We start from the raw sequence: 11,025 nt of genomic DNA, 5'->3' as shown, positions 1-11,025 counted from the left end.
GGAGCAGACCACAAGCCCATGGGACCTGGAGGGCCCTGGAGACAAACCACAGGCCCCAGGAATGGAGCCTGCTAGGTGGGGGGCTGTCAGGGGGTCTGGCCAGAGTCAGGCTGGCCCACAGGGCAGTTTGTTCTAAGCCTCGGTGTCTGGGGGAAGGACTGGCGGCAGCGAAGAGTTCTGTGGTTAGGCCTGGGGCCCTGGGACCACCCAAACCCAAATTCCAGCCTTGGCTGTCGCCATGTGATCCTGGCTGGGCCACTGACCTCCCTGAGCCTCAGGTTCCTCACTGTGAGCAGGGGGCATTGGCCACGCCTACCTCACAGGGTCTAGTGCTTGGTGCAAAGCCTGGCACAGAATGGGGGGCCACCAAGGCACGATCATTCCTTCTTAAGCCAGCGGCGACACGGTGATAATTTGGTCCACCACACCCATTGTACACACAGGGGGAGACTGAAGCGCAGGCAGGCAGAGGGATTGTCCCAGGTCATATGGCAGGTTGATGGCACAGACTGGGTTACATCTCCCCCCTTTTAGGTCCCTTAGCCCACAGCCTGGTGCTTTTCCACCATACAGCATGTGTGTTTGTGTGTGTGTGTCTTGCTCATGTGGGCAGGAAAGAGATGAGGAAATGAAAGTCCCCTACAAAGGTTGTTCCAGACACCTGTGGGGGCTGCCAGCAGCTGCTGGTGTTGAGGCGGCTACAAGACCCAGGGTTTCAAACCCCAGCTCTGTGTACTGCAAGCAAGTTACTGCTGCCTCTGAAGCCCCAGGCACCTGATCTCTAGAATGAGCACAAATGCAAGGGACACAGTTAAGTCACAGAGGCTCCAGCATGATTGGACATGCTTATCCTGGCCCCCAGGCTGGCAACCGGGCCTATGAGAGAGGGAGTCCAAGGTCAGATGGGGCCCTTCCTGCATCCTCTGTAAAAATAATGACTAACGTCTTCTGATCTCTTAGTACATTCCAGCCAGAGAGCTCAGTCCTCCTGCCCTAAGGGGTAAATGTTGTCTCTTGTCCCCATTTTACAGATGGGGAAACTGAGCCGCCACACCCCACCCCCCCTGCCGCCAAAGTCAACTGACCTGGAATTAGGACCTGCTTGTCCAGCTATGGAACCTGAAGTACTGACTTCCAGTCCCACAGCTCCTAAACCACCCCCCCCCTCAACCCCGGCAGCTGGATGATGGGCCCTGGTGGAGGAAGCATCTGACTAAACCTTCTTTTTTTTTTTTAAAGATTTTATTTATTTATTTGAGAGAGAGAATGAGACAGAGAGAGAGAGCATGAGATGGAAGAGGGGCAGAGGGAGAAGCAGGCTCCCCGCCAAGCAGGGAGCCCGATGTGGGACTCGATCCCGGGACTCCAGGATCATGACCTGAGCTGAAGGCAGTCGCTTAACCAACTAAGCCACCCAGGTGCCCATGACTAAACCTTCTTAATGGGGTGAGGGGGAACCTGAGGCCCTGAGGGGAAAAGGGACACACCCTATGAGACCAAGACAGCAGAGTCCTGCTCATAGACAGGCCTGGATGGGACCAGTGTGCAAAGATCAAATGAAAGGATGGGGTTTCTGGGTCATGGACCTGGGAAGAAAAGGTCCTTCTACTGAGTCCTGACCATGAGCCAGGCATGGAGCTGTAAGCCTCCACAGATCATCCAGTGAGTCCCTACAACAGACCTGTGAGGCAAGTGTTGGTACTGTCCCATTTTACAGATGAGCAAACTGAGGCTGAAGAGGAGCAGAGACTAGACAGACAGACACCTAGGTGTCCTAGCTTCCAGCCTGGTGCTCCCTCCCACCTCCAGTTGTCAGGGGAGAGAGAAGGGCCTGCGGCCTGGTGGTAGCTAGGGGTCTTCCTCATGGAAGCAGAGGGTGGTTCCCCTGGCTTCTCTCCTGGGAGGCAGTCCCAGTGACTTGGGCTAAGTGCTGGGTTTCTGGCACTCCCGACTTACTGTGTGACCTTCCATGAGACACTTTACCTCTTTGGGACTCAGTTTCTATCCATGAAATAGGTTCACAGGAGCTCCCATTTCCAGAGGTTGTTGGGAGGATGAAAGGAGCAAATGTTGCCCAGGCTAATCTGCTGTGGCCTTGGCAGCCCCTGGTGGTTGTTGCTGAGGGGTGGGGGTGGTTCAGGCGGGGGGCAGATTGGCACAGGCCCAGAAGACCCCAGGGGAGAGCCCATGGTCCGAGAAAGCCAGGAGTCCCGGGCCGTGCTGAGTCTGTGTTGCTGTGGCTTGTGAGCTTTAGGCCAGTCCTGCCGTTGGCCTGGGCGCCAGGGCAGTGGCTGCGTCCCTGGGAGAATGAATGGGGCTCAGTGTGGCAGCTCCGCTGAGCTCAGAGCCCCCTTTGTGCTGCCTTGAGTGGCCGTTGGGAGTGCGGCTGGGGACCTGCTGGCGGGCGGCTGTCCCGCAGGCCCTCCTCAGCCTGCGTTGGAGGCCAGCCCAGAGCAGCCCGTGTGCTTCTAGCCCCGAACATACAAGTGCTTTCCTGCCTTCGGGCCTCTGCTTCAGCGGGACCCACCCCCGCAACGCTGCCCCCACCCCCGCCACCGCCCCACCAACTGGCTGCAAGTTTTGCCTCCATTGAATGACCCCAGTTCTAGATTGAGCCTAGATTGAGCCATAGTGCCCTAGGGAACCCTGCTTTGGTTTCTGTCCCCTCCCTCCTGCCCCTTTCCCCCAGTCTGTGACTCAGTGGCCTGCACTTCGGCCAGGTACTATTAGGGATTGGAATCCTTCAACTTCATAGTCAAAGGCACTGGACCCTGGCAAACCTGAGTTTAGATCCCATGTGCAGGACCCTGGGCAAGACAGGTCACCTTGCTGAGCCTTGTTTTTCCCATCAGTGAAATGGGACAAACACAACATCTCTCCCATGATCCTGTGGCAGTGAAATAAAACATTTATCCTGAGAGTATTATCCATATTACATTCACTTGAGTCTTTATTTGCATGTTCCAGACAGACCGCCTGTTCCCTGAGAGAGGAATTGGTCCTCCGTATCCGTGTTGGCCCCGTGCCTGCCATACTGTTGGTCTCAGTCTTCTCCCGGCTTGACCCAGTTGTCTGGTATTGGGGGTTGTGTAGGCTGATGGTAAATGAGCCTGGGCTTTGTTTGTTGTTGTTGTTGTTGTTGTTTTCAGTTTTTTAAATTTTAAATAGGCTCTATGCCCAATGTGGGGTTTGAACTTACAACCCTGAGATCGAGTCGCATGCTCCACCCACTAAGCCAGCCAGGCACCCCGACCCTGGGCTTTGAAAGCAGAGACCTGGCTTTAAATCCCAGCTCCATAGCTTCCTGGCTGTGTGGCCTCAGGCAGGCCACATCATTACTCTGAGCCTCAGTTTCCTCTTCTGTAACTTGGGCCCAATATGAGCAACCTCCTAAGAGGGGCACTGTAAAGCTCTGGGGAAATGACACATAGCAACACAGGGCTGAGCCCAGAGTCAGTACCTAGCTGGTGTGGGCAGAATGTCCATGGCGTACAGGGCCGCAAGCATCACCCCGCCATCCTCGGTCTGGTCTCTCTGTATCCAGTGCCCCTTTGTCTCCTGGGACATCCCAGCAGCCAGGAACAGCCCACCCATGAGCCTGTCTTCTGCTTCCCTCCATATGCCCCCCAACCTGTCCCTGCTCAGGAGAGGAAAACAGAAGGTCTGGGCCAGAGTCAAACAGCTGGCCAGTAACTCCCTCTTCTACTCTGTGCCTGTTTCCCTGTTAAATGGCAGCAGGACCAGAGGCTCTCACAGAGTATGGTCAGTCAGTCAGCAAGCATTTACTGAGTCCTGGCCACATGCCTGGCTTGGCCAGCTTAGCTGATCCACGAAGCAGGAAACATTTTCCTCAAACCAGCAAATCAGAAGTCATCAGAGTCCGTGAGAAATCATTTCCAGCTAGGACCTAATTTCTTCGCACTTCCACCTGGATGATCCGGGACCCCATGGAGGGGCAGTGGGGGCTGCCTTCTGAAGGGCTCCTGACTGCTTCTGCCAGGGAGGGCCAAGGGCCCAAAGCTCTGAGGGGAAGTGACTGGCGGATGTTGGGGTTCAGGCCAGGGATGGTCGGGTGGAGGTGACAACATCACCGGAACATCTTCTGAGGCCTCTGCCCACAGGATGTGACTTAAGGAGAGCTCGTAGGAAACAGGCAGGGGCCCCAGCCTGAGAGTCTGACGGTGGAGGCCACCCCAGACACAGTACACCTCCAATACTACCATTCCCTCCCACGCCTCCCATGGGCATCCAGGATACCTAGGCCAGCGGTGTTGGGCCCTGGCTGTGCCCTAGCTCTGCCTCTGACATGCCTAAGTGCTTGGGCTTTGTGCCAGATTAACCTGGTTCAAATACCAATGTGGCTGCTGGCCAGCTCTTTGACCCTGACCAGGTGATGTTACCTCTGCGTTCCAGCGTCCTTGCGTGTACAGCAGAGGTGATCATAGTACCTACTTCCTATGGCTCAGTGAGAATTGAGATAATTCTCAGAAAGTGCTGCATGTACGGCTTGGACCATTTATTTTCCCTCCACAAATTGTAATTACTACAATTTCCCTCCTTGCCCTCCCCACCCCTAATTTAGCCAATGGCCTCCCTGCTTCTACAGTGTACCCATGAAGCTGATCCCAGATCACTCCCTGACATGTCTCATGGCTGCCTAAAACCCTCGATGGCCTCACACTGCCCTCAGGAGGGGGCTCCCTAGTGCTCACCTGGCCCCCGAGGCCCTCCGTGGCAGGGCTCTCCCCCAGAACAGGGTCTCTTGGGACGCCAGGATAATCAGACTTGCTTCCTCCTACAAAGAGGCTGCAAGGCCCAGCCATGAAGGGTAAGGGCTGCCGGGCCACCCTGAGGGCTTCCTGCAGGGAGACAGATAACGGGGTACAATGAGGAGCACAGCCCCGAAGGCAGGAAGGTCCAAGGAGTTAGCAAAGCACAGGAGGGAGATTCCTGCCACGGTGGCCTGGGAGACAGCTGGAAAGAGCCTCAAATGTCACAGTTTGTGTTTCCCTGAAAGACAGCGGGGGAGGGAAATACAGGCAGAGCCCATTTTAGAACGACCTGGAAGGTGCTGTGAGGGGGACAGATGGAGAGGCCAGACTGGGAAGACCAGGACTCAGGACCTATCAGCAGAGGACTGGAGAGGAGGGGCAGACTGAAGGGGTGCAGAGATGGTAGAAAGAACTGATTTGCTGTGGGTTGATTGTTGAGTAGAGCTGGAGGAAGAATCTAGAGGCTCCTAGAGCCGGGGAGATATCAGGAAAATGCTGGGGAAGGGTTGGAGTAGGAGAAGGGTTGGAGTAGGGGAAGGGGGCATAGGGTCAGAGAAGGAGATGGGTGGTGGGCTTGGTGCCTGGCATACGGACAGCAGGCCTCAAACAGCACCATTGCTATACCTGGCCAGGCTGTAAATAGTCTGACTCAGGAGAATCCTCTTCAGAATCAGACAGACCAGGTTCCAGTCCCAGAGCTGTCACTCTGTGACCTTGGGTAAATGACCTCACCTCCCTGAACCTCAATGCCCTCTTCTGTAAAATGGGCTAGTCAACCTGCCGATGGGGCGGTTGATTCAGGATTCAGCAGGGTTCAGCAGGAATGCCCAGCAATTCCTGAGCACACAGGGGTTCTGGCTAAATGCTAACTATTTTTGTGATACCGACCCAGGCCGACCAGCCCAGGCGCAGCTCGGCGGGGATGGGGCTCCTGTGGGTTTCATCCCTGCCTTCCAGAAAACAGGGGGTCCAGAGCTGGAAGGCCCGGGCGTTGCTCGCTCCCCGCCTCCAGTGTCGCCGCGCCCCCTTGCGGCCGTCGGTTGCCATGTCAACGGCGGGTGGCTGGGGCCCGGGGAGGCGGCGGCGGGGGCCGTTCTCTCCTCCCAGGACCGGAGGCCGCTCCCTCGGCGCCTCCCGCCTTCGCCTGTGGAGGGGCACTCCGAGCCGGGGAGGAGAGGGCTCTCTGCGGCAGCTGACCTGTGGGGGTAAACTGAGGCACGCAGCGAGGCGCCCCGCAGCCAGGTGTCGAGCGCGGGGCCCCACCTCCGAAGGCGGAGGAGGGGCCGCGGGCGGTGACGCGCCGAGGGCGGCCGGCGGACAGCGGGCGGGCGGGCGGCGGCGGCGGCGGCGGCGGCGGCAGGTGCGGCCGCGGAGGGTGGGAGGGAGGAGGGAGGGGGCGGGCGGAGGGGGAGGGGAGGGCGAGGCTGGGGCACCTCCCCCTTTATAACGCGCCCCCTCCCGGGCTCTCGGGCCGCCTCCTTGTCGGCTCTTCCCGTCTCGCCCCCTCGCCCGGCCGCCCCGGGCCCGGGCCCGGCCAGGGAGCCCCCCAGGCCGCGGCTCGGGGGCCGACGCCCCCGCCCGCCGCCCCGCGCAGCCCGGCGGAGGCGGCGCCGTCGGAGGAGGAGGAGCAGGGCACTGCGGCTGGCCCCGGATCGGGAGCCAGAGCGGCAGCGGCTTCGGCAGCAGCGGCGGCCCGGGCCGATGCAGCGGGACGCACCGCCCCGAGCCCCAGCCCCGGCGCCCCGGCTCCCCGCGCCCCCGATCGGGGCCGCCGCCAACAGTGGCGGCGGCGGAGGCGGGGGCAGCGGCGGCGGCGGAGGCGCCTCTGCAGCTCCGGCTCCTCCTGGCCTCCCGGGAACTACAAGTCCCAGGGGGCCTGGCGGCGGGCGGCGGGCGGAAGAGGCGGGGTCAGCGCCGCGAGGCCGGAAGTGGCCGTGGAGGCGGAAGTGGCGCGGCCGCGGAGGGGCCTGGAGCACGGCGGCGGGACCCGGAGCGGGAGCAGCGGCGGCGGCGGCTGGGGGCGGCGGCAGCGGCGCGCTGGAGGCGGCCATGGCAAAGCAGTACGACTCGGTGGAGTGCCCCTTTTGTGATGAGGTGTCCAAATATGAGAAGCTCGCTAAGATCGGCCAAGGCACCTTCGGGTAAGGCTGCGCCCCCGGGGGACCGGGAACCCTGGGCCTGCACGCCTCAGGGCCGACGTCGGAACGCCCAGGGCCGAGCCCGAGGTGGTCGGGAAGCCCCGGAGTACCAGACGTGTCTCCTGGTCTCGCTAGGCCGCACCGCAGCCCGCCAGGGCCTGACGGAGCCGGCTGGCGGGGAGGAGCCTGAGGCCAGTGATGGGGGGCGGGGAGGGGTTGCAGAGAGGAGCCTGTGAGGGGATCGGGCTCTCCGAGAGACGCCTGGGTGAGGAGACTGAAGGGAGGAAGTAGAGCCTCGGGGAAGGACCGCAGATAGCGGGTGGCAGGGTGGGGGAGTGCCCTGGGTACCCGGCCCAGCCCCGCCCGGGGAATCCCTTTTTCCTGCCCTCCTCCTCTGGTGGGGGAAGGGCGGGCCCTGCCGAAACGGCCTGATGAAACCTCTTGGGTCTCCTTCTCGGCCTGCAGGGAGGTATTTAAGGCAAAGCACCGTAAGACCGGCAAAAAGGTGGCTCTGAAGAAAGTGCTGATGGAGAACGAGAAGGAGGGGGTGAGTATGGGCCGGGTGGGCGGGCCTGCCGGCTCCCCTGGGCACGGGCTTGGGTTTCCACCCTACTTGTGCTGGGGCTCTCGCCTCGAGAATCTGCGTGTGTGTGGTAGTTCGGGCATTTCTGTATTCCAGAGAACTTGACTTCTGAATTGGATTTTTTTATTCAAATATTTTAGAGCATTTGGTATTTCATTCTTAGGTAAATATGGTTGGGGCCAGGAGGGGGAGCTCATGCTTGCAGAGTGCACCTCGTTTCCTGAAGTTAGGAAGCCTTTAAACAGTGCCACCACTGTTTTGGTTTATTGTCTCACACCAGCTGCTTGAGGGGCGCATACTACTCGTACACCCATTTTACAGATAAAACGTCTGAGGCAGCTGATTTCAGAGCCCATGACCTTACTCTTTTTTTCCCACCTGTGTACCTTAATATGGACCCCATGGCTTGTTCATTGGTCTGTAGTTCACTCACTCACCTCTGACCGTCCTGTGTTTCTCCTGCCCAGTTCCCCATTACAGCCTTGCGGGAAATCAAGATCCTCCAACTTCTAAAACATGAGAATGTGGTCAACTTGATTGAGATTTGTCGAACCAAAGGTATGTGGTCTGGCTCTTGCCCCCATTTTCAGATGGGGAAAATGAGACTTACAGTCTAAGGCTTTGTTTGCAAAGTTGGAAGTGGACACACCTAAATTGCCTCTTCTTAACCCAGACATACCAACTGTGACTGCTGTCTCGGGTCCCTTCATCGTAGCTGTTGCTGCCCCAGGGCCTGCCACAGCACCCCGCCCAGAGGAGGCACTCAGGAAATAGTTTTCCAGTGAAGGAATGCACAGCCGGATATCCGAGTGTCCACGGGTTGGAGGGGTGGAAGCTGGTTGTGGGAAAATGAGTTGCACGTGGGGTTTTTTACTTTCTTTTTCTCCCCCCTCCCCCCATTCTTCCCATCTCAGCTTCCCCCTATAACCGCTGCAAAGGCAGTATATACCTGGTGTTTGACTTCTGCGAGCATGACCTTGCTGGGCTGCTGAGCAACGTCTTAGTCAAGTTCACGCTGTCCGAGATCAAGAAGGTCATGCAGATGTTGCTCAACGGTCTCTACTACATCCACAGAAATAAGGTGGGGGTCAGAGTGGGGAAAGGGACCGAGGCTTGGGTTGGCCTTGGCTCCCACTGCTGGGTGGGTGTGACTGAAGGGTCCCCGGAAGCCTGATTGAGCCCTCTCACGCTTCCTGCAGATCCTGCACAGGGACATGAAGGCAGCTAATGTGCTCATCACTCGCGATGGGGTTCTGAAGCTGGCCGACTTTGGGCTGGCCCGGGCCTTCAGCCTGGCCAAGAACAGCCAGCCCAACCGCTATACCAACCGTGTGGTGACGCTCTGGTACCGACCCCCGGAGCTGTTGCTCGGTGAGGACTCCCGAGCGGGCGGAGGGGGGCAGGGGCTGGGCACTTACCCAGCCTCCGTCCCCCACTGCCAGGGCTTCTTGAGCCACCGGCCCCGGGGCGTTGCGTCTCAGGAGGCTCTCGGGCTCAAGGGGCCCTCCTGGTGCGCTCTTCTTCCCAGGGGAGCGGGACTACGGCCCCCCCATTGACCTGTGGGGTGCTGGGTGCATCATGGCGGAGATGTGGACCCGCAGCCCTATCATGCAGGGCAACACCGAGCAGCACCAGCTTGCCCTCATCAGCCAGCTCTGTGGCTCCATCACCCCTGAGGTGCGTGGCCAGGCTGCCTGGGCCCCTGGTCCCCACAGGATGCAGAGATCCAGAAGTCCTCCTGGCAAGGGAGGAGCGGGGAGCGGAGTAGAAGGAAAGCTCTGGACAGGTGGCTGGTGGACGGACAGGGCCTGCTCTTTAGAGCCTCGCGGGCTATGCTTGAGTCTCGCCCCCATCACAGTTCGTGGCCTTGGGGAGGGCATTTGAATCCCTCACCTCGGAGCGGAGTTTCTCTTCTGTGGAACAACCATGCCTATATCAGGCTTGGTGGATGTATTCCAGGTGACTGTATAAAAGGGCCTGGCACTTGGGGTGTGCCAGGTACATGGTCACTGCTGCTTTTACCTTGGAGAGGTCAAGTTTGCCCTCCAAGGGTGGTCTGGGAGCATCTGAATGGGAAAGTTTTAGTCCCTTCGGGTGCCTAGCCAGGGGACAAGCCACGCACCCCCTGAATTAACACCCATCTTGTCTCCATGTCTCCTGCGCAGGTATGGCCCAATGTGGACAAGTACGAGCTATTTGAGAAGCTGGACCTGGTCAAGGGCCAGAAACGGAAGGTGAAGGACAGGCTGAAGGCCTATGTGCGAGACCCCTACGCGCTGGACCTCATCGACAAGCTGCTGGTGCTGGATCCCGCACAGCGCATCGACAGTGACGACGCCCTCAACCACGACTTCTTCTGGTCAGACCCCATGCCCTCGGATCTCAAGGGCATGCTGTCCACCCACCTGACGTCCATGTTCGAGTATCTGGCGCCGCCGCGCCGGAAGGGCAGCCAGATCACCCAGCAGTCCACCAACCAGAGCCGCAATCCCGCGACCACCAACCAGACGGAGTTCGAGCGAGTCTTCTGAGGGCCAGCTGCCCATGCTTTTCGTTAGGGTGGTTCTATTCTTTCTTCTGCTTTGTGACTTGGACTGTGGAGATGATGGGGCATCTGAGTTTTCTCTAGTGCTTATTTCATTTCATCCCCACCCTGGGGCACTGGGAACACCAGCTGAGCGGACTGGAGGAAAGCTTTGGCTGAGAGGCCAGGAGGGCACTGGGGTGCCTCGCCGTGTTCCTTGGCTTTCCATTTACCTTCAGACAGGAATGGGGTGGGAGGAGAGGCACACCCCACCAGTGACTTTCTAAGAGTTCCCAGCATGATAGGAGGAAGGGACAGGTCCCTTGCCTGTCGCCAGCCCTCCTCTCAGGATGAGAGACTTGCGTGGGGGACAGAACTGGCCCCAGGAGTGGGCCACTCTTGGTCCGACCCTCAGAAGCCCTGGGGCTGGCAAAAACTTGGTTTTTTCAATAGAGAATTTTATCGTGTTTCATTTGTTCAGTTTGGAGACATCCCTGGACACCGTTTGGTCAGTTACAATTAAAGTTGACTTTTTTTTCAGTAAGTGGCTGCGTGCTGTGTTCTGTGTTCAGACCCCCAGCTCTTCACGCTGTGGCCAGCACAGTGGGCCTAACAATTGGGATTTGATTTGTCAAGTCTTGATTGTTTTCTTCATCCCAGTTCATGTCCCCGGACATAATTGCAGAGGACTTTTGTCTTTTGAGTACCTTCCAGAACACTTGTCCTGCTCCACCAAGGAGCGGGCGCTATTATGCTCCCTTGCTCCTGTCCCTCGGTGTCTGAGGGAGAGGGAAGACAGGGACAGGGTCTCGGCTCCCCGGAGAGGGAACCGGGGAGAGTCTACTGTGTGCCCTGGCTCGCCTGACGTGCTCGAACTTGACTCATGAGCACAGGAGGCTGCAGAAGGCTCTCCATCAGCGAGTGACAACAGATCTGTAACTTGCGAAGGTCCCTCAGGCTGCTGAGCAGTGGGAGACCTAGGGGAGGCAAGAGAGAAAGGACCAGAGC

The 11,025-nt window shown here is 58.8% G+C and overlaps 1 protein-coding gene across 1 annotated transcript; it reads left to right on the top strand.

Annotated features, from left to right (window-relative positions):
* Window positions 1-6,732: 6,732 nt before the first annotated feature.
* Window positions 6,733-10,561, top strand: CDK9 (cyclin dependent kinase 9). Its single transcript, XM_035015746.1, has 7 exons — window positions 6,733-6,913; window positions 7,376-7,457; window positions 7,961-8,051; window positions 8,408-8,574; window positions 8,693-8,864; window positions 9,022-9,170; window positions 9,659-10,561. The coding sequence occupies exons 1-7, from the start codon at window positions 6,822-6,824 to the stop codon at window positions 10,022-10,024; spliced, it is 1,119 nt and encodes a 372-aa protein (XP_034871637.1). The 5' UTR covers window positions 6,733-6,821; the 3' UTR covers window positions 10,025-10,561.
* Window positions 10,562-11,025: the final 464 nt, after the last annotated feature.

Source organism: Mirounga leonina, unplaced genomic scaffold (genome assembly GCF_011800145.1).
Source record: "Mirounga leonina isolate KUSES-001 unplaced genomic scaffold, KU_Mleo_1.0 Mir_170, whole genome shotgun sequence".
NCBI classification, from domain to species: Eukaryota; Metazoa; Chordata; class Mammalia; order Carnivora; family Phocidae; genus Mirounga; species Mirounga leonina.
Note: the sequence above shows the minus strand (reverse complement) of the source record. Positions and strands in the feature narration are given on the sequence as shown.